The sequence below is a fragment of the Giraffa tippelskirchi genome, chromosome 7, assembly GCF_054371585.1.
Source record: "Giraffa tippelskirchi isolate mGirTip1 chromosome 7, T2T-mGirTip1v1.2.pri, whole genome shotgun sequence".
Taxonomy (NCBI): Eukaryota; Metazoa; Chordata; class Mammalia; order Artiodactyla; family Giraffidae; genus Giraffa; species Giraffa tippelskirchi.
Window position 1 is genome coordinate 109,504,666 of NC_137281.1, and position 18,673 is coordinate 109,523,338.

An 18,673-nucleotide genomic window follows, 5' to 3' on the forward strand; every position below is an offset into this window, starting at 1 on the left:
GGCATATTTAATGGTCAAGCAAATGGAATGGACAATTGCACCAAGAAACATGCCCAGCAATGTTCTGGCCCCAAAGAACACCCAGGTCACAACAAGCAGTAAGGAATTAAAAGCTCCACTTCTGGCAAGCTAACTTCCATGACGAAGGTGCACTTGCCTTCTGTGAGGCGGTACGCAGCTCTGCCAAGCTGGTGGCAAGGTTCTTGGCACACTGGCTCAGTTGCATGGCTGCAGCCTGGTCGCTGACGGTGGGCACTGCAGCTTTGGCAGAGGACACCATCTTGCTTCCGGGCTGTACAGAGAAAAATAGAAAGTCAGACTGCTCCTGGGCAGCAAGAGTCAGAGAAGAGAGACCCAGAGAGCAATGCCACCATATCAGTCACAACTTACTTTGCTCTAAAACAACAAATATTAAAACTGTCTAGTTTCCCCGTAAATTTGCCACCCCAAATCAGATATTCTAGGGCAGGACATTCTAGAATGTTTGAAACAAAAAGTATGTGTCTTTGTGAGTAGAGTGGGGAGTAAAACTGGGATGGTGGCTTGAAATTCTTATTTAGAAAAGATTTGAAAGAGATTTCTTTTTTCTGAAAGAGATTTCTTGTTAAAGATATTGTGTTTCTTGGAATAGCTCTTGAATCTGTGTCTCAACTATATCTAATAGACTATTCAGAAAAATACAGGGATATAATATGAAACAAATGACCTCTCACATCTCAGAATCCAGGAAAATTTCACCACGTGTGGGTGCTGTGTGCATGCACATATATTTTCAAAATTAAGATCATACTACTTATTCTGTTTTTCAATCTCCTTGTTCCACATATTCTATTTTTTGATAGTTGTTATAATACTCCAGTGTATACATCTATTATGACTTTTCAATCCTATACTGAGTATGTTTTCATATTTTCAAATATAGTAAACAATAATGTGATAAACACTTCTGTAGCTAAAATTTTGTACACATTCATTTTTTAAAAAAAATTCTATGAAATAAAGTTACCAGAGCAAAGAGTATACATAATTTTAAGGGTTTTGATATGTATGCTACACAACTGCTCTTAGCACAGCTATAACAATTTAAATGCTAGGTCATAAATATCAAGAACATAGGAATATTATTAATATTTAAAGAATTCATGAGGATTTATAGGAAAAATTAGCATGAATATACAAAAAGCATAAAGAGACAAGTTTACATAATAAAAACAAATAACTGAAACATGACCAATGTTAAACACTGTGAAAACCACAGAAAGGCAAAATCAAACAATAAAAGCTTTACCAAGCAAATTGGTAAAAACTTTTTAATGATTGCGTTCCCAACTTGGAAGAGCTGTATTAAAAAGTGTGCTCCATGCACTGCTAGCTGTACATTTAGATTCACTCATCCTTCTGGAAAGGCTATTTTATCACACATAAGAAGAAAGTTTAAAATGTAAACTTGAAAAAGAGTTTGAAATTTTTGGTCTGTTGATTCCATTTCTATTTATTTCTGACTCTGAACTTATTCTTGTAAAAGTCTGATGCACAGCAAGATTAGAAGAACAAAAGAAACAGGAAAACAAGCGTAGGGACTGGCAGAGTAAGCCCTGGAACACATCCACACTGTACTATTCTAAGACCCTACAATCCGCTGACCGTGGGACAAACATGACTGACTCCAGGCCCTCTAACCACCTAGAGCAGAAGACAAACAACTTGTCTAAGCCATAATTCTCAATGTCCCAAGATAAAAATAAGCTGCTTGCAATCTGAGTTCTAGCAACTTACTCTGAGGAAACAATTTAGGAGGGGCACAAAGATTTGAGCACACATTAAGTCTTTTTTATCATATCTCAGGTTGTTTATGATGGCAACTAACTGAAAACAACCTGTATGTCCAATGACAGGAGAAAAGCTAACCACTGAGTATAGGAGGTGAGAGACTATGAATCAAAATCATCAATGTTCTTAATATAAATGTTAACATGAAAAACACAGTTAATACACAGTGAAGCCCCAGAGAATGCATACATACATATGTACATTTTTGTATGAAGTTAAAATGTGAGGAAGCACAAGCTTTTCATGTTCTATGCCTGCATGTCAGAGCTAAGGCACTTAAAAAATTAACCAAATAGATGTATCAGTGGGTCCTGTAAGTAGAGATCTGACTAGAGAGGGGTGAGGAAGAAATATGCCAAACCAAATGGACTGTTCACAGGGCCCAAGTTGGCAAAGTGCTGAGAGATGTGTAAACAAGAAGTACAAAGCGAGTGTTCCCACAACTTAATAGTCTTATTTTTTTTAATTAAAAAAAAAATTGAACATAGCCTCACTTAACAAAGACCAACAATACTTACTAATTATACCACTGTCACAAGAAAGCATGACACCTTTGGAGAAGACGTACTCGCTGATTCTTGTTTCCCTGGCTATGAATAGCGGCATGAGATAGTCCGGAAACTTGTTATAGTGTTAGTCATTCAGTCGTGTCCGACTCTTTGTGACTCCATGGACTGTAGCCCACCAGACTCCTCTGTCCGTGGAATTCTCCAGGCAAGAATACTGGAGTAGGTAGCCATTCCCTTCTCCAGGGGATCTTCCCAACCCAGAGATCAAACCAGGGTCTCCTGCATTGCAGGCAGATTCTTTACCGTCTGAGCCACCAGGAAAACTCAATGAATAATGGCATGACATATTCCAGAAAGTAGTGAACCTAAAGCAATACCGAGTACTAGGCTGTTCTCAAAAAGTGGAACTGGTTACATGTCTTCCCTCAGAGAAGAGAAATATAGATAGAAAAATGGCAATTTCCCTATATATCGGCATCTTGCTTTGCCAAGCTCCATCTCCTTCTCCAGGTCTGCTTACTATGAACACTTTGCTCTTGCTCTAGAATCTGTGACGTCCTCTCCTAAAGGATAAAGGGAACACCCTGCCCAGCATGGGAAGGGGTGGGTTGTGGTTCTGGGGAAGAGCAGGGTGAATGCTGCTGCAGTACCTGGAGGAAGTTCTGGCTGGAGATGATGAGAGCCAGCTGGGCGCTCAGGTCTTCTGCTTGAGCTTGGCTCCCTCTGACCCCCTGGACCAGCTGAGGAATGTGATCAGCCACCGCCTGCAGGAAGCAAGGAAGATGAAAACTGAGCACATTGGGATGGTGAATTACCAAAACAGCGTGCGGGGGCAAATGCCCCAAGTGATAATGTTCTGTTGGTGTGCCTTCACTCCTAGGGATGCCTGGCCCAGACCCTGCATTCACTCAGCAGCTGTAGCCAGCAGGGTCCCTGCCAACTCTGAGTCCCAACACAGTACCTGTGGGTAGGCTCCTCTTGCACACGCTCTACCCTGTGACCCTCCAGGTCCCAACACATCCAGCACAAGATGATCCTCTGTAACTTGGCCTTAAAACAATTTCCCCAGTAGCAACTCATACCATCTTGACTCATGAGGATTGAAAACCCTAGAGTTAAAGACTCTCTCCAATTTACAGGTAAATTGGAGATTTATTCAGTCCCATGATGAGAAGAAAGTGAAATACTCAACTAACAGTACACTTCAGCATGTCGATTTCTAACTTTGTGGTTATACATTCTGTCCATCAGCTTTCATGTCGCCATGGTTCCTCTTCCTCTGTTCTCATTTCTCAAATGGGGAAACCCCCTGCCCAGGGTAGGGAAGGGAGTACAGCATTCTGTGGTGACAGCACTTGAAAGAGACCATCTCCCACCGCGCCGAGGAGATGATGGCCTTTCACTCAGAGTTCTCCCAAACGTCCCTCTGTGCCCGTGCCCCATCTGACTAACCAGGCCCTCAGAGCTCATGGCACAGTGGCCAGCACTCTAAGGAAGGGCCCAAGAGCAGCCCACCCTGGTGACATGTTCTTTTCAGGAGTCCATTCAGGCAAGAATCTAAAAAAAAAAAAAATTCGAGGAGACTTTCCGTGGATCCTCTCCTCCAGGAATCTGGTGCACTTTCCTTTCTGCACAGCATCCTGATAAACAGCATTGCTCTCATACCCTGACAGGGATACCCACAGGCTGAGTATGTTCAGTTTCCTCATAAAATGTAGAGGTGAGGGGTTTCATACTATTTACCTGGACACAAGTGGCATGTGCTCTCTGAGAAGGGAAATGCCATTTTGCTATTCCTACTGGCAGCTGATGCCAGGCCCCAATAGGAAACCATCTCTCTCCACAGCAGGCGCCTGGCTCTCAGAAAAACCCCTCTTCGACGTGCACAGTTCCAAGGTCAGTGTCCTCCTGTATTGCTGAGGCTTTTCTACCAGAGAAAACTTGCTCCCTAATGAGGGGCTGGGCTCAGAGACCCAGGCTTCGGGACTTAGTGGGTCCCAGGTTATCTCCCTGCAGAAGTAAAGCCATTTCTGAAGTAGAGGCAACAACACCCCTCACGCATGCATCATTTCAGAGGGGAGTTGAGAAAGGAGAGAGAGGGCTCATAAATCTAACATGTCCCTACACCCAGCTCCCACGGCGAACTGCAAACACTTGCGGGAGACTTCAGTGAGAAATGGTGCCAAGATGTGGGTGACAGCTATGCAATGAGTGTGTGCATCTGGCACTGCTCAGGGCTCTCCTGGGAGTCAACTGTGGGCCCTCAGAGAAAGCAGCTGAGGCGTGCGGCACCCTCGGCGGCACCGTGGCTTCAGCACGGAATCAGGGCCTGGTCTCAGAAGATCAATCAGTTAACCAGAGTACGCCCCAGAGCACAGCAGCATTGAGATCAGGCAGGATGAATAAATCCAAGACTGAAGGTAGAGGCCGCTGTCCAAAGCGAGGAAGGCACTCGGGAAATTCGATGCTTCATTACTGCTTCAGAGCCCAAAAACGGCCTTGTCATCGATTGTCCTTGATTTGTGCTCACAAAAAGGAGGAAAAGAATCCAGACAAAGGAAAGACAACGCTAGGAAAAACACTGTGTTTTCCTTCCAAGTACAGGCCATCCACTTAATAGACAAAAGCCAGATGTGTGTATGTGTGTGTACACCTGAAACATGAGAGCCAGAACAAACTGGATTAGGGGCCTGAATGATCAGTCTTAACTGAATTAGCCGGGCACCACGTGCTCTAATGCTATCAGGGTGTCCTTCAGCAGACCTGGCTCTCCGGTGGCCAGAGCCTCACCTTGCAGCTCTGCACCAGCTGCTGCTGGGCTGCAGGGTTCTTGTTGGACACAGCTGCGTTCTGGGAGGCGGCGATGGTCTGTGTGGCTGCAGCCGCAGCCTGCTTGGCTGCAACCTGAGTGGAGGGCGGGACAGAAAGAGGAGGTGAGCCAGGGTTCTTGTGTGCAAACACACACACACATACACACTGACATACATTCTCTCCACTAAAGGGGGGCGCTGGACAGCTATAAGAAAGGGAGTGCCAGGCACAGACTCCACCCTTTCAGCACCACTGACGTCCTAACCTAGCTGAGTCCTGATGTCTACCTTTGGTTTATGTTGCCTGGGACAAATGAAAAAGAAAGGCTGGCTTGAGTGTCCAGTTCTGGTGTTCATTTGTCTTTCTACAAAAGACAAAGGACAAGTCCCAAGACCATGTGGAACTGATAAGCAGCACCAAGCCTAAATGTTTTAGGAAAAAGGCCTCTCTCTCACAAGAGGCATGGGCTGCCCTCTGGGTCAAGTGCCAGGCACAAACACTGGTGCTCCTGACTTGCCTGGGTTCAGAAAGGCCCAGGCCTTTCTGGGCCTGGCATACTTAATCATGTTGACTCTCCAGTCTCCTTCCACAGACAAGGAGGCCGGTTGTTTCTGGAACCCAGAAAACTATACATGTTGGGATTCCTCACCAGACAGGCAAGTTCTGGCCTCAAATCCCCCCAAATTGTATTCTAAGAGTCTCCTGTGTACATTTGTGAGATATATTTTCTAAAGAATTTGTGCCTGTTACTTTTTCCCCAAGAATAAATAAGCATTCTGAAAAATGACAAAAGTATTTATTATTCCCTTTCATACCTCTTTATTCGCATCTCCAGTCTTCAAAAGTGATTACTTTCTATTGGAAGTCCTGAAAGAACATTACCTCCACCAAAATATTTACATTTTAGCTACATTTTTACATTTTTTTCTGAACACGTACATCCCTTAATGCCAGGGGAAAACAAAAAACCAAAAATCCTGGTTTATCCTGAAAGAAAATTTGAATTTTATTCAAGAACGTTAAACTTCAAAAAGATCTTGGCATTGTGCAAACATGACCTGAAGCAGTTTTTCACACTGTGCCAATGGATCTAAACCACTGGACCTAAATGTACAGTGGCCCTAAACCAGCTGTTCAAGCTGCTCATGGCACCTAATCCACTAAACTGCATCATCCATCTTGATTTAGCTTCCTTTGGATGGGCATTGCCTTATGAATTCGATTGTTCTTTCAATGGACTCTCTGCAAATCTAAAACCTAGCAAACCAGGCTCTTTACTCCTTACTTACCTCTAGTCGGTTGACGATTTTTTTCTTAATAGCATTCTGGGCCGCAGCATTGGTTGCCACCCGGAGACCTTCGGCAGCTTCTCTCAGCCTTTGCTGCTGGTCCTCGTTCTCAGGGTTGGCTGCAGCCCCCTGCCAAGGTGAAAGCAAAGATTCCAGGAGGTCTGGGGGCAATGTGCCAAAGACACTGAATTTATGCCTTCAATTTTACTTTTTCCTAGGAGTACAAGATATCTCGGAATGCTCCGAGCAATATCTTTATGACAAAGATGTTTTCCCTCACAATAAAAAAAATATCTACCAGGGGATGGGATGTTTCAACAATGCATAGCTAAACAGGAGAAATCCAATGGTAACGCTTAAGCCTTCGTCATCCATATCAATTACCTTGTGGTCAGAAACTCATGGTTTAAAAGATGTTAAGTCCCTCCTGCTCACATCTCTCAGGAAGAACTGTATTTTAATTAGAGTGACAGACGCATATCCTTGCTGAAAGATTCTCCTGTCCTGCTGCACTGGTGAATGAGAATGGGCTAAGATTACAGTATAACACAGGGGCCCAGGTTGGGGGGAGGAGGGAGAGGAATGCTATTCAAAGTTCTATGAGGCAATGTTGTTCAAGAAAGAGCATATCTAGAAATTACATTTCTGGAGAGCCTGAGTTGGCAAATGTATTCAAGTAGAATTGGCATCCAATTGTACTAAAGTAACAAGAGAAATTGATGCTGCTATCCTGGCGTGTAAAGGGGAGGGTTCCATGCACTGCCGATGGCCATGCTTCCCTTGCGTAAGCCCATGGCTCTTTTATCATGTTGCTGTAGAAGTCCAAGTGGATTTTACTTAGATGAGTGGGGTTTTGAAGAAGAGAAAGGCTAAAGATAATGTAGGGAGAAGATAATTTTACTGCATGATGAGTGAATGTATAAGTCTTAGTCATTCAGTCATGTCTGACTCCTTGTGACCCCACAGACTGTAGCCTACTAGGCTTCTCTGTCAGTGGAATTCTCCTGGCAAGAATACTGGAGTGGGTAGCCATTCCCTTCTCCAGGGGATCTTCCTGGCCCAGGGATTGAACCCTGGTCTCCTGCATTGCAGGCAGATTCTTTACCATCTGAGCCACCACAGAAGCCCCAATTCAACAAAAACTGAAGGCATATCCAGTCTTCCACCTCCACCAGCAATAAAAGCATCAATCAAGATTCTTCTCACAGGGCCTGGATGTTTTGTGACCAGCAATGGATGTATGTAGATGAACGAGTTTCTTTCCATGAAAATTTTCAGGCTATAATAACTGCTTGCAAGGCAGAAAGAAACACACCAATTACTGAAAATCAATTTTTTGAATGTCACCATTTCCCATATAGCCACCTAGCCAAGTTTACCAATTTGCAAAAATCGACTTCTCTGAACTACGGTATTTATAAGAAGTCATAGGAATTCACACTGAGTGGAACAGATCTAACACCCATGGCAGAGTTGTTTTGGCAGTCTTCTTGGATGGAATCTCCTATTCTTTCAAACTTAAAACCACTTTTAGTAGTCTTGATTTTGTGTTTCTAGCAACTAAAAAATTGTATCTTTGCATTTCACATGTGAAAGGATTGTTAGGGATCCTTTTGCATTCTTCTGCTTTTACGCGAGTCATTTTTTCTGGTCACTGGGTATTTTTTATCAATGCCTCCAGTGGCACACCAGCCTAAATTGTGTGTTCAAGCAGCAGGAAAGCATCATTTTTGTACTTTATACTGACATGTGTGTTTGGATCCTTCCTTAGCAATGTCTTTTATGATGAACATATATTAGATATGGGGTACTAATTTGGGCCTGCAATCTCAGTTACTGATTGTCTGTATTTTTTCTTCACATTAAATATATTCTTTGTAAGTCTAACCACCATATATTCTTTATCTTTCAACAAAATTCAGCAATTAAAATATTGCCATGACAACTTTTAACTAAAAGATTAAAATAACTTAGAAAAACACTCAACTTGTCCCATCTAATATAAATAATCCAAAATAATAAATACTTTGGTAAGTTGGTGTATGCAGTGAATGGGTCTGGGGACCACTACACATCTAGAAACAAATGTGCACATTGGTCTTGGCTTAGTCCTGGTTATGGGATAATAGGCTTAACTTTTCTCTTAGTTCTAATTTTCTCATCTGTAAAATAAAGGACTGACTAGACTTTTCACTCTGGAGGAGAGCACGGCAACTCACTCCAGTATTCTTGTCTGGAGAATTCCATGGACAGAGGCGCCTGGCAGGCTACAGTCCCTAGGGTTGCAAAGAGTTGAACACGACTGAAGCGACTTAGCATGCATGCAGACTTTTCAGCACGCATGCAGACTTTTCATTAAAGTTCTTCCCAGCCTAGCAAGTAATTTTTGTGAACATGAGGGTCTGCTTGAAATGGCTTTATTTAAACTTAGAAAGAAGGGGGGAAAAAAGGAAATAAAACTAGTAACAACCTTAAAAAAAAGACTTACTACAATCCAAAGGTCTAATGTGTATTTTTGCTAAAAGGGATGGTTAGAAGCAGAGATTCTTGGCAGAAAGAGGGATCAGAGCAGAGAAAGGAAGTTCAGACTCTGCCCCTCCTTGGGATTCTCTTCAGTCCTACCCAGGATATATCTCCAAGGACTCTCAGACCCTCAGGTAATATAATGATGAGTTAGCAAGGAGGAAGGTCTACTGGATATCACTGCATGTCACAGACATCGAAAGTGAATGAAATTCACGTACTTGGTTGAGATACACTACTGTTCTGTTAGAAGCCAAGGAAACAGGCTAAGCTGTGGGGGATGTTTAATGAACCTGAAAATGCATAGGAATACATTCAACATGTTACCTTGGGGATATGAAGTTGAAGGTGGTTTCTATTTTCTTATTCATATATCGACATGAATTTTATAAGGTATAAAATTATATAAGGTAATTATATATAAGGTAATTTGCTGAATTTTGCCTTTTTCAGATTCTTTTCCCATATAGGTTATTATAAAATATTGAGTATAGAGTTCCCTGTACTATATAGTTGGTTCTTATTGTTTATCTATCTTAAATATAATAGTATGCATATATTAATCCCAAATTCCTAATTTATCTCTTCCCCACATCCCCTTTGGTAGCCATAAGTTGGTCACTTATGCAAAATCTTGAAAGAAGTTTAGCTGAGAAGTCAAATGGAGGGTAAAGTGACATTAAGACTATAGGAAGAAAACAGGTCGAAGTGAATTTACCGTTGAAAATCTCAACCTTAAATTAATCACCATTTTCAATAAAGTCAATGGCAATGACTCAATGGAAAGAATACTTGCTAAGCAGGGACTCTGCTATCTATGGCTGAGTCAGCACCACTGCCCTAAAGAGTTTCATTCATGTGTTCCATGACCTCCCTGTTTCCCACTTGAAGAAGGTTAAACATCACAAAGCCACATAGATTTTAAACAAACAAAAACGCACTCCGTTAACCACTCTCTATCTTGAAAGTAACTTCCAGATTCTTATTTTCAATAACGTCTACTTTTCAAGTGAATGAATCCAATGTACTACCTTTGCAGCCTCCACCATGCGAGCTGTGGAGTCAGCCAAGAGTTTAGCTGCTGCCAGGAGCTTCTTGGAATTCTCCATGTCGATTTCAGCTTCCGCGTCTGACCTCATGGCGTTGACGAGGTCTGAGGTGGCCTGGGCCAGGACCCGGGCCTGGCGCACCATTTCACCTAGAGGGTGGGACAGAGGATGCAGTCTGTGTGTCTGCCTCTTAAAGCTCAGAGGAAACCTCAGGGGCCAAGACAGTCTCGTCTCTGTTCCTCTAGCAAAAAGGACAAAGAGAAATAAGCCTCCATGCTCCATTATTAAGCAATGAAGCCAAGTCAGACCCAGAACCAAACTCATTCCCTGTGGCTGCCAGGCCTGTCTACCCCAAAGGCATCCAAGTTCAGTCTCTAACTGTGTGGGATAAAGATGACATAAGTAACCTAAGAGGAACTTTTTATAAAGAGAAGGCAGGGAACAATATTACGTGGATTTATTATGTGCATTTATGCTTAGTAAATACTTATATAAAAAATATTATTTTCCTCACGTCAAGAGTCTCTTACACAAAAGCCCCCCTATGATAAGCTCTTTGAGTAATGTGCATAGAAAAAAATTATTTTTTAATTTTGAGCCTGCCTAACATCAGATGAGTGGTATCACATAACCCACTCTATTTGTGTCACTTGGCTTTCACTCATAGAAAGCACAGACCCCAGTTTCATGCTCAGATGCTGAGATCTGCTTTGGCCCAGTCTCCCTATCAATTATTTCTTTGCTCACCCTTTCCTTCCCAGCATTGGTTTTGATCCTGTTATTAGGAACTGTGATTTTATTAGAATCTGTTTCAACTTCCTGGGAGGGGTACCATCATAAACATTAAAAAATAAAATGATTCAAATATGAGCAATATCCTCCTTTGGGTCATTTTTGGAGAATCTTGAAGCACTATCAGCATGAAGGGGGAATAGGAAACTTCATGAAAATCAAAATGTGCTCGATTCAAGGCACCCTGGATTAGCTCCTGGGACAATGAAGGGACATTAGTGAAAAACTGGTGAAATCTGAATAATGTCTGTAGTTTAAAGAACTGTAATGTACCAATGCTCATCTCCCAGTCCTGACCAATGTCCTGTAGGCTAGGGGAGATGTTAAAAACAGAGGAAACAGGGAACAGTAAAGGAAAAGTCTATTACTCCAGCAACTTTTCTATAGATATAAAAAATATTCCACAATATGAAGTTTATTTAAATAAAAGAACCAAAAGAATCCAAATATGTGGAGTACTGCCACTTCTTAAATCACTTAAGAAAGATGGAGAAAAGCACAAGGTAGTTTTCTTAAAAAAAAAAAAAAAAACTCGATTGCTCTGTGCTGATGAATAAGTAGGAAAACAGACATCTTTCAAACTACTGGTGGGGTTGCAAATTGTGGAACCTTTCTGGAGAGAAATTTCAGACATGTTTAAAATTAAAAATGTACATACTTATTGGCCCAGAAATTCAAATGATGGGAACTTATCCTACATATACCCCCCAAAGTAAACAGAGATATTGTTATAAGAATGATTACTATATTAATTTTATAAAACAAACAAAAATTTGGAAATTACCATTAAAAAACAACTGGTTAAGTAAATTATGATGTATTCTTGAATAGAATACCATGCTCCCATTAGAAAGAATAGTGTATAGGTCAACAGGCAGAAACATTCTAATATATTCAGTGAAAAATGTTGCAAAAGAGTATATGTAATAGAACTCCATTAATATGGAAAGAAAGAAGATGTTATATACTCGTACACCTATATCTAGGTAGGAAGACTGAACATTTCTGAACAGGTAAAACAGAAATTAGTAAGTGGTAATTTCCAGAGATTTAGATGGGATAGTGATGGGCTGGGTCTGCTGCTGCTGCTACTGCTACTGCTGCTGCTGCTGCTAAGTCGCTTCAGTCGTGTCCGACTCTGTGCGACCCCACAGATGGCAGCCCACCAGGCTCCGCAGTCCCTGGGATTCTCCAGGCAAGAATACTGGAGTGGGTTGCCATTTCCTTCTCCAGTGAATGAAAGGGAAAAGTAAAAGTGAAGTCGCTCAGTCGTGTCCGACTCTTAGCGACCCCATGGACTGTAGCCTACCAGGCTCCTCCGTCCATGGGATTTTCCAGGCAAGAGTACTGGAGTGGGGTGCCATTGCCTTCTCCTTAATTTTTAACTAATAGGCTGAAAAGGTTATATATATATATATATATATATATATATATATATGTACAGTGATGTTTGACATCTTAGGAAAACTCTTCTGGTTGGAAAGAAACTGACCCTCACAAAGCTAGCCAATAGTTAGAGACAGGAAAGGGTCCAGCCAAGAGTATGGTGGCAAATGAACCAATCCAGAGCCATCCTCTATCTGGCCCCTACAGCCCAGGAGGCAATATTTCTCTGCCTTCATCATCCCAGAGCCATGGACCAGGCAACTTGGGATCACACCTATAAGGGAAGAGCCAGCTGAAATTATTTAGATTAGTCAAACCTAAGTTGTTCATCTTGCTCCATCTTGCTTTTTCTATAGAAATCCCAATAAAGGCAGTGTCCTGAGCTCTCTCAATCCTGTCTCTTGCCATCTGGTCAGAATCTGATGCTTCCCTTGTGACCCTGTGTGACAGGCAGAGACGACCTGACTGGGACCTCTGAGTATAATAAACTTCCAAGCCTCATTCTTGCCTCTTCCTGTGGCTGCACCAACTTTACCGTAGCCAACATGGACATTCTGGGAACAAAAGGGATATACTGTACACCTAAATTATATACATATATATAAAACTGTAGATGACAGTAAGTCTCTCGGTGTTTTTTTGGATGGGCAGATCAGGAGCCTTCTATCTTTCCCAGCCTCAGAAGAAGGCTCTGACTGAGAATGATTAGAATTTGCCCTTTTACCAGGCGTCCAGGAAACCATCATCTGACTTGCTCACAGTCAGTGCCATCAGGGAACCCCAAACCGCCTGGCCCACCCACAGCCCACACAGCCCCGCCCCTCACCAGCATCGCCCATGGAGCTGAAGATGCTCTCAGTGACACACATGATGGTGTCGGTGGCCTGGTCGTAGCGCCCGATGGGCTCGCCTCGGCTGGCGAACTGTCGTACGTGCTGCAGGAGATCGTGCAGGGCCTGGCTGACTACACTGGCGGCCGCGCTGACCTGCTTCAGCAGCTCCGTGTCGTCAGTGGCCGCCTGGCAGGCGCGGACGCAATTTTCTACTGAGCGATCCACAAGCTTCCCTGCTTCAATCAGCTGCTCCTGGCACACAGGGGAGCTGATGGTGGGGCTCACGACCTGAAGCGAGATGGGAGTGGGTCTCGGGCACCGCATCACAACTCTAGTCTGCAGTGCCCACTAGCATTTCCGCCATGTCCTTCCATGCCCTGGGCCTCAGTTCCTTACTTAGAGGACCAGGGATTAAACTGAACCATCACTGGAGTTTTCTCATACTCGACCATTTCACTTTGTGATTTTTAGATGCCCACTAACTTTCACCTCCATAACTGCTCTATAACCATTGATACTACTGACTACTGCTATAGAGAGAAATTTCTGATATTTACCATTCACACCTCCTCCTCTTGGGAACCTCTGAACTGAGTCTTCCAAGCTGAGATAAAGACTATGTCAAAGAATTATGATTTTTTTTCCAGATGATATATTTCCTGGAAGTCTGCTTCATGGTTGAGAGAGTAGAGGGGGTTGCATCAGCATCTGTGAAACTAGGCTGGTGAACAAGGAAAGCAGGAGGAGGGAGACCATCAATGATGCCTCCGACTGATGCTGCAAACCCTCTCCTAGGACTGGAAATACCAGGGTAAACCAGATTACAGATTTGTGTGTGTGTGCTCAGCTGCTCAGTTGTGTCCACCTCTTTGTGATTCTATGGACTGGAATCCACCAGGCTCCTCTGTCCATCCATGGGATTTTCCAGGCAAGAAAACTGGAGTGGGTTGCCATTCCCTTCTCCAGGGGATCTTCCTGACCCAGGGATTGAATCCATGTCTCCCTCATTGGCAGGAGGATTCTTTACTGCTGAGCCATGAGGGAAGCTCTTACAGATCTGTACAGTATGTTGTATTGTCAGGTGGAGAAACTGACACCAGCATCTTGTGATGCATTATCTCAGTGAAGACACACGTGGTTGAGTGGAAAGGGTATCTGAAGTTAGACCAGCCTGAGTTGCAAGCCTAGTCCAGACACTTATGATATCTATAATCTACTCAGTAACATCTAAGGGCCTCAGTTTCCTCCTCAGTAAACCAGGGGTGATGGTGCTTCATGAGGTACTGTGTTATACAGAGTGTGTACATCCTAATGACAATCATGAACTACATCATTATCCCTCATTCTGATACTGTGCAGTGCAGAAAGGGCTCCCACTAACTCTGCAGATTATTACTGAACCCATGTATAATGCCATAACGGCATAATCCAAGAGCTCTTTGTGCACAGGGGTAAATAAGACATACTGAGAAGTCCGAAGGGAAGACACAGCAATTTACATGTAGAAATTGCAATTAGACACAGAAAAGTACCATTGCTTGAGGACTTGAGCAAGGAAAAAATTGTTAAAGTGGAATTGGACAGCTTATGCTAAAATACTACCATTTCACCTAAAAGACACCTGAAGCAAGCTCTGAATCTTAGGCAATTTTAACAGGCTCTGCCCCTGCTTCCTCTCAAAGACTGGAGGCGGATAAGAGCACGTGACTCTCTGAAGAAAGGGCTGGGATGCCCAAGAGCTTACCTTGGCACATGCCACAAGCTGGGAGGTAGAGAGGGCACACTGGGTGGCGGCGGCGATCACCCTGTTCTGCAGGACCGTGTCCTCAGCCACTTGGGCAACATTCTTTGCCTTTAGTACCAACATGGCAGCAGCATTGGCAACAGCTTTAGCCAAACTCATTAAAACATCCTAAGGAAAGGGAAACAGAAAATAGTTATTTATATTTTCCTAATCACCCATCAGAGCCGGAAAATAAAGCATGGTGTCCACTTAAATATTTTATTAAAATTCCATTTGACCTTTTTCCTTTAGTACTTTAGAATAACACTTTTTCCACTTATTTTAGTGAAATGTCAAGTTAGTCTGAGAGCTAATTAAGGAAGGAGACTTAGTTCTAATACTACAGTCTCCTACACTATAAGTAGCATAGGTTTCAATCTAAAATAGGTTAATTTGAAGGAAGTGTTTTTATTTTAACCATTGATTCACATTTGTGCATTTAAACAACACTTAGAATCTTGACACCACCTCCTGAGTATGTGGTAGATCCAGCTGAAAATATATACTATGAGTGGTAGGAAGGATGAAATTCATGGCCTGCCATGTCATCATGCTCCACTGTGACTTGAAAATTTATCTTTTGGATTTCTACTTTGCACAAGGCTCCAAGCTGTCGTCAGAAACTCAGCCACAGCTTGGCCTCCAGAGGGCAACGTTGAACATGCATGGACAGCACCTCCAGCTCAAGAGCTCATGAATTCTCTGAACATAAGTTATTCTCAGTGTTTTGTAGCCTTCTAGATGGAGATTAATTATTATGACAAATGGAAAGGGAGCCTATGTAAATAAACCAACCTCAAGAAGACCTCACCAACGATGCAAAGCACTCTGAGCCTTTAAAGATCAGTTTATGTTGCAGGTCAACATAAAGGCTTTCTGCCTGAAGGCTGGAGAATCCCTTGACTCATCCCATCAGGTCTGTCACCATTCTGTGACCTGAAGAATCACCACTGCTACATTTAATGCACTTCTTGGCTTTTAATATTGAAGATCATTTATTTGGTTTGGAAATGCCTTCCCAAACATTGACCAATTTTATTTTGAACCAACATGTCAAGGCTTTCTCCCAGAGGAAATGTGGTCAGAAGTCTTTATTAATTCATCAGATAATGAAAAGCACTTTTGATTCTGAATGCAAAGGGCACCCACAGAGTCTTTACGACAAGATATTTTATGAGAAGATATACTGGAAGGAGTGTTATGCCTGTACAATTTTAAACAGAACAAAGACTATATGTTTGTTGTTGCTGCCACTCTTTTGTGACCCTATGAACTGTAGCTTGCCAGGCTCCTCTGTCCATGGGATTTCCCAGGCAAGTGTGTTGCCATTTCCTTCTTCAAGGGATCTCCCTGACCCAGGGATTGAACCCATGTTTCCCGCGTTAGGAGGGTTCTTTACCACTGAGCCACTTGGAAAGCCCAAGACTATATATGTTATCGAGGTAAATCAGAAACCCATGAATCCACCAAGTAAGGACATTTTAAAATGGACAATAACAAAGCAGTCTGAAAAGGGCAGTTTGGTCCAGTCTTTTTTAGGTGTTTACTCGATGTCCAAGGAAAAGCCATAGCCTGTGGTGCCGAGAGGTGAAGAGGCCTTTGGGACCTTATATGGCACTCATCTGCCATATAACTTCTAGAAATTGATCCCAACACAGTCTGCAAAGTTACAGTTCTTGGCCCTCTATCTCAATGCTTAGTGAAAGCAAAATTTGAAAGTCACAAATTATTATCGAGATTTTTAAAAGCAGTCTTCCAAAATGGGTCAAAGTATTCCTTCCCTTGAAAGGAATCCATCTTCTCACCCAGGGACCAAGATTTGGTCATGCAAACTCTTGATTGTTCTAAAAGGCTTTGTTAGACTGATTTAAAGAAATCCTGATTCTCCTACTAATTTTGTCCCCCCATGCACACAAAAAATACAGTTAGAAAAAGAACATGATCCTATGGCTATAGCTGCTGACAAGGCCCTTGTCAAACTTTTCAACAAGACCACTATTATGCCGCTCATGTAGAATAAACCTTTGTTAACTCTGGGAACATGCAGTACATTGAAAACTCAAGAAAAAGCTCCAAGATAGGATCTCAAGAACTGGAAAACCAAGAGAGTAAGAAATCCAACGTCAGTAAGCCAGGGGTTACCCACAACTGGAGGAGGCTGTAGGGATCACCTTACTGCAATGGTGTTTACCTAGAGACCTTACAGAAATAGGAAACATTTAAGCCAGGTCTTTCCTGTTAAGAAAACCACCATGGGACACTATCCTGAACTTGAACCTGCTTCTCTAGCCCATCTGAATAGAAGCAGACATTTGGAGGCAGGGTTTATATTTACATGTGATGGAAACAGTTTGTCAAAGAATAAAAGGGGAAAAATCTATTTTTAAAAAAACCCACAAGGATATATGAGATGCTTTAAGGAAGAGCTGTGACTTCCCTCTCAACTTCTCCCAGACATTAGAAAATAAGTTGACTGCTTCAACATAATTAAGCCTAGTAAACCAACGGATGAATCTCATATTTAACCAGTTTCTAAGTAGGTACCTACCTACAAAGGACTACTTGCTCTAATACAAAAGCCACAGGACAACACATGTGTTTGGGGATCTAATCAAGGGGAAGTAAGGATGAGGACATAATTAGCTTGGCTTTAGCAGGTTGTATTTATGTGGTCTACAGTTAGTTGTTTATGGTTATTACTGGCCACACTAGCACAGAAATGGCTTCCAGGAATACCCCTACCAGCCATTCTGTGTCTCAGCCTTACTGATCACATGAACGTTCATGCACTGAATGTTCATGCCTTAATGCAGGATCTGAATGAGTCCTATGTCCCCAGCACCCCAGAAATGTGGAAAGTAGAGAAGGGGCATGTTTAATATATCCACAACATACATGATCTTATCTTAGAGTAACTGACACATCTCGAGGTGATGAAATCAAGTAGTTCTAGACGAAATAGCAAGCAAAATTGCCCCCCTTGAGGCAACTTGAATGCTAATAGAAAGCTGGATGATTTTATTCTGAATTCTATAGAAATTCCAAACACTGAACCTGACATAGGATTTAGAAAAGGGTGGGCTTGAACTGCAGCAGTTTAATGAGAATGTATTTGTATGTTACTTGTAAAATTAAGACTTAGGAGGAGAAGGAAGAGGAATGAAAGGCATCTGCCCATAAGTATGTGAGAAGAGGAGTTCATCTGGCCTGAAGATCCCCAGCAGGAGGCCTCCCCACCCCATTTGCGGGGGCTGGGAATGGAGGCAGACAAGTTGAGATCTTGTCTGAGCTGGCAGTGCATCCAGCCAGCTGCAGACAGTGGCTACAGCTGGTCCCCAGAGGATACGTCTTTGGTATTGGGAAAAAAAAGGGGGGGGGGTGACAAAAAGGACTTCTTTGCCACACTTGTGGTTTTGAAAATGACACAGACATATTCAAAGCTCTCAACACAAAGGAATGCTTATGCTGTGCGGGAGCAGAGTGTGTGGGAGTGCATGTATTTCCATGCACTCTCTTACATGCAGACCCAAGAATGATGCAACTCAAAACTGCCCCAAATAGATAAAACAAGACCGGCCACGAGTGGATAACTGTAGAGTTGGGTGGTTGATATAAGGATGGTTGTGACATTATTCCCTCCATGTTTGTGTTTAAAGAAAGTGCACCATGCTGACTAGTGAGAACAGCTAAGCAGATGTTTCAATGTGGTGATGTATGGTGTAAGTGAACTGAGTTCTTTAAGTAAAATTTTTTTCTTGTTAACACATAAAAGATCACACTCTAAGATAATCCACCTTCACTTTTCTCTTGTCAGTTCAAGAAAGACTCAGTTTTTCATTACCTTCTCCCTGCTTGGGTCTAAGACCAT

The 18,673-nt window shown here is 42.6% G+C and overlaps 1 protein-coding gene across 14 annotated transcripts in view; it reads right to left on the reverse strand.

Moving 5' to 3' along the window:
* TLN2 (talin 2) overlaps nt 1–18,673 on the reverse strand; it is a 493,069-nt gene that overhangs the window by 131,286 nt on the left and 343,110 nt on the right. For all 14 annotated transcript variants that reach the window (XM_081507557.1, XM_081507550.1, XM_081507555.1 and 11 more), the window contains 7 exons: nt 14,767–14,934; nt 13,016–13,310; nt 9,994–10,160; nt 6,440–6,568; nt 5,130–5,243; nt 2,990–3,103; nt 158–292 (listed from right to left, as the gene is read on the reverse strand). In XM_081507557.1, the coding sequence (XP_081363683.1) occupies nt 158–292; nt 2,990–3,103; nt 5,130–5,243; nt 6,440–6,568; nt 9,994–10,160; nt 13,016–13,310; nt 14,767–14,934 (1,122 nt within the window). The remainder of the gene's footprint in view (nt 1–157; nt 293–2,989; nt 3,104–5,129; nt 5,244–6,439; nt 6,569–9,993; nt 10,161–13,015; nt 13,311–14,766; nt 14,935–18,673) is intronic.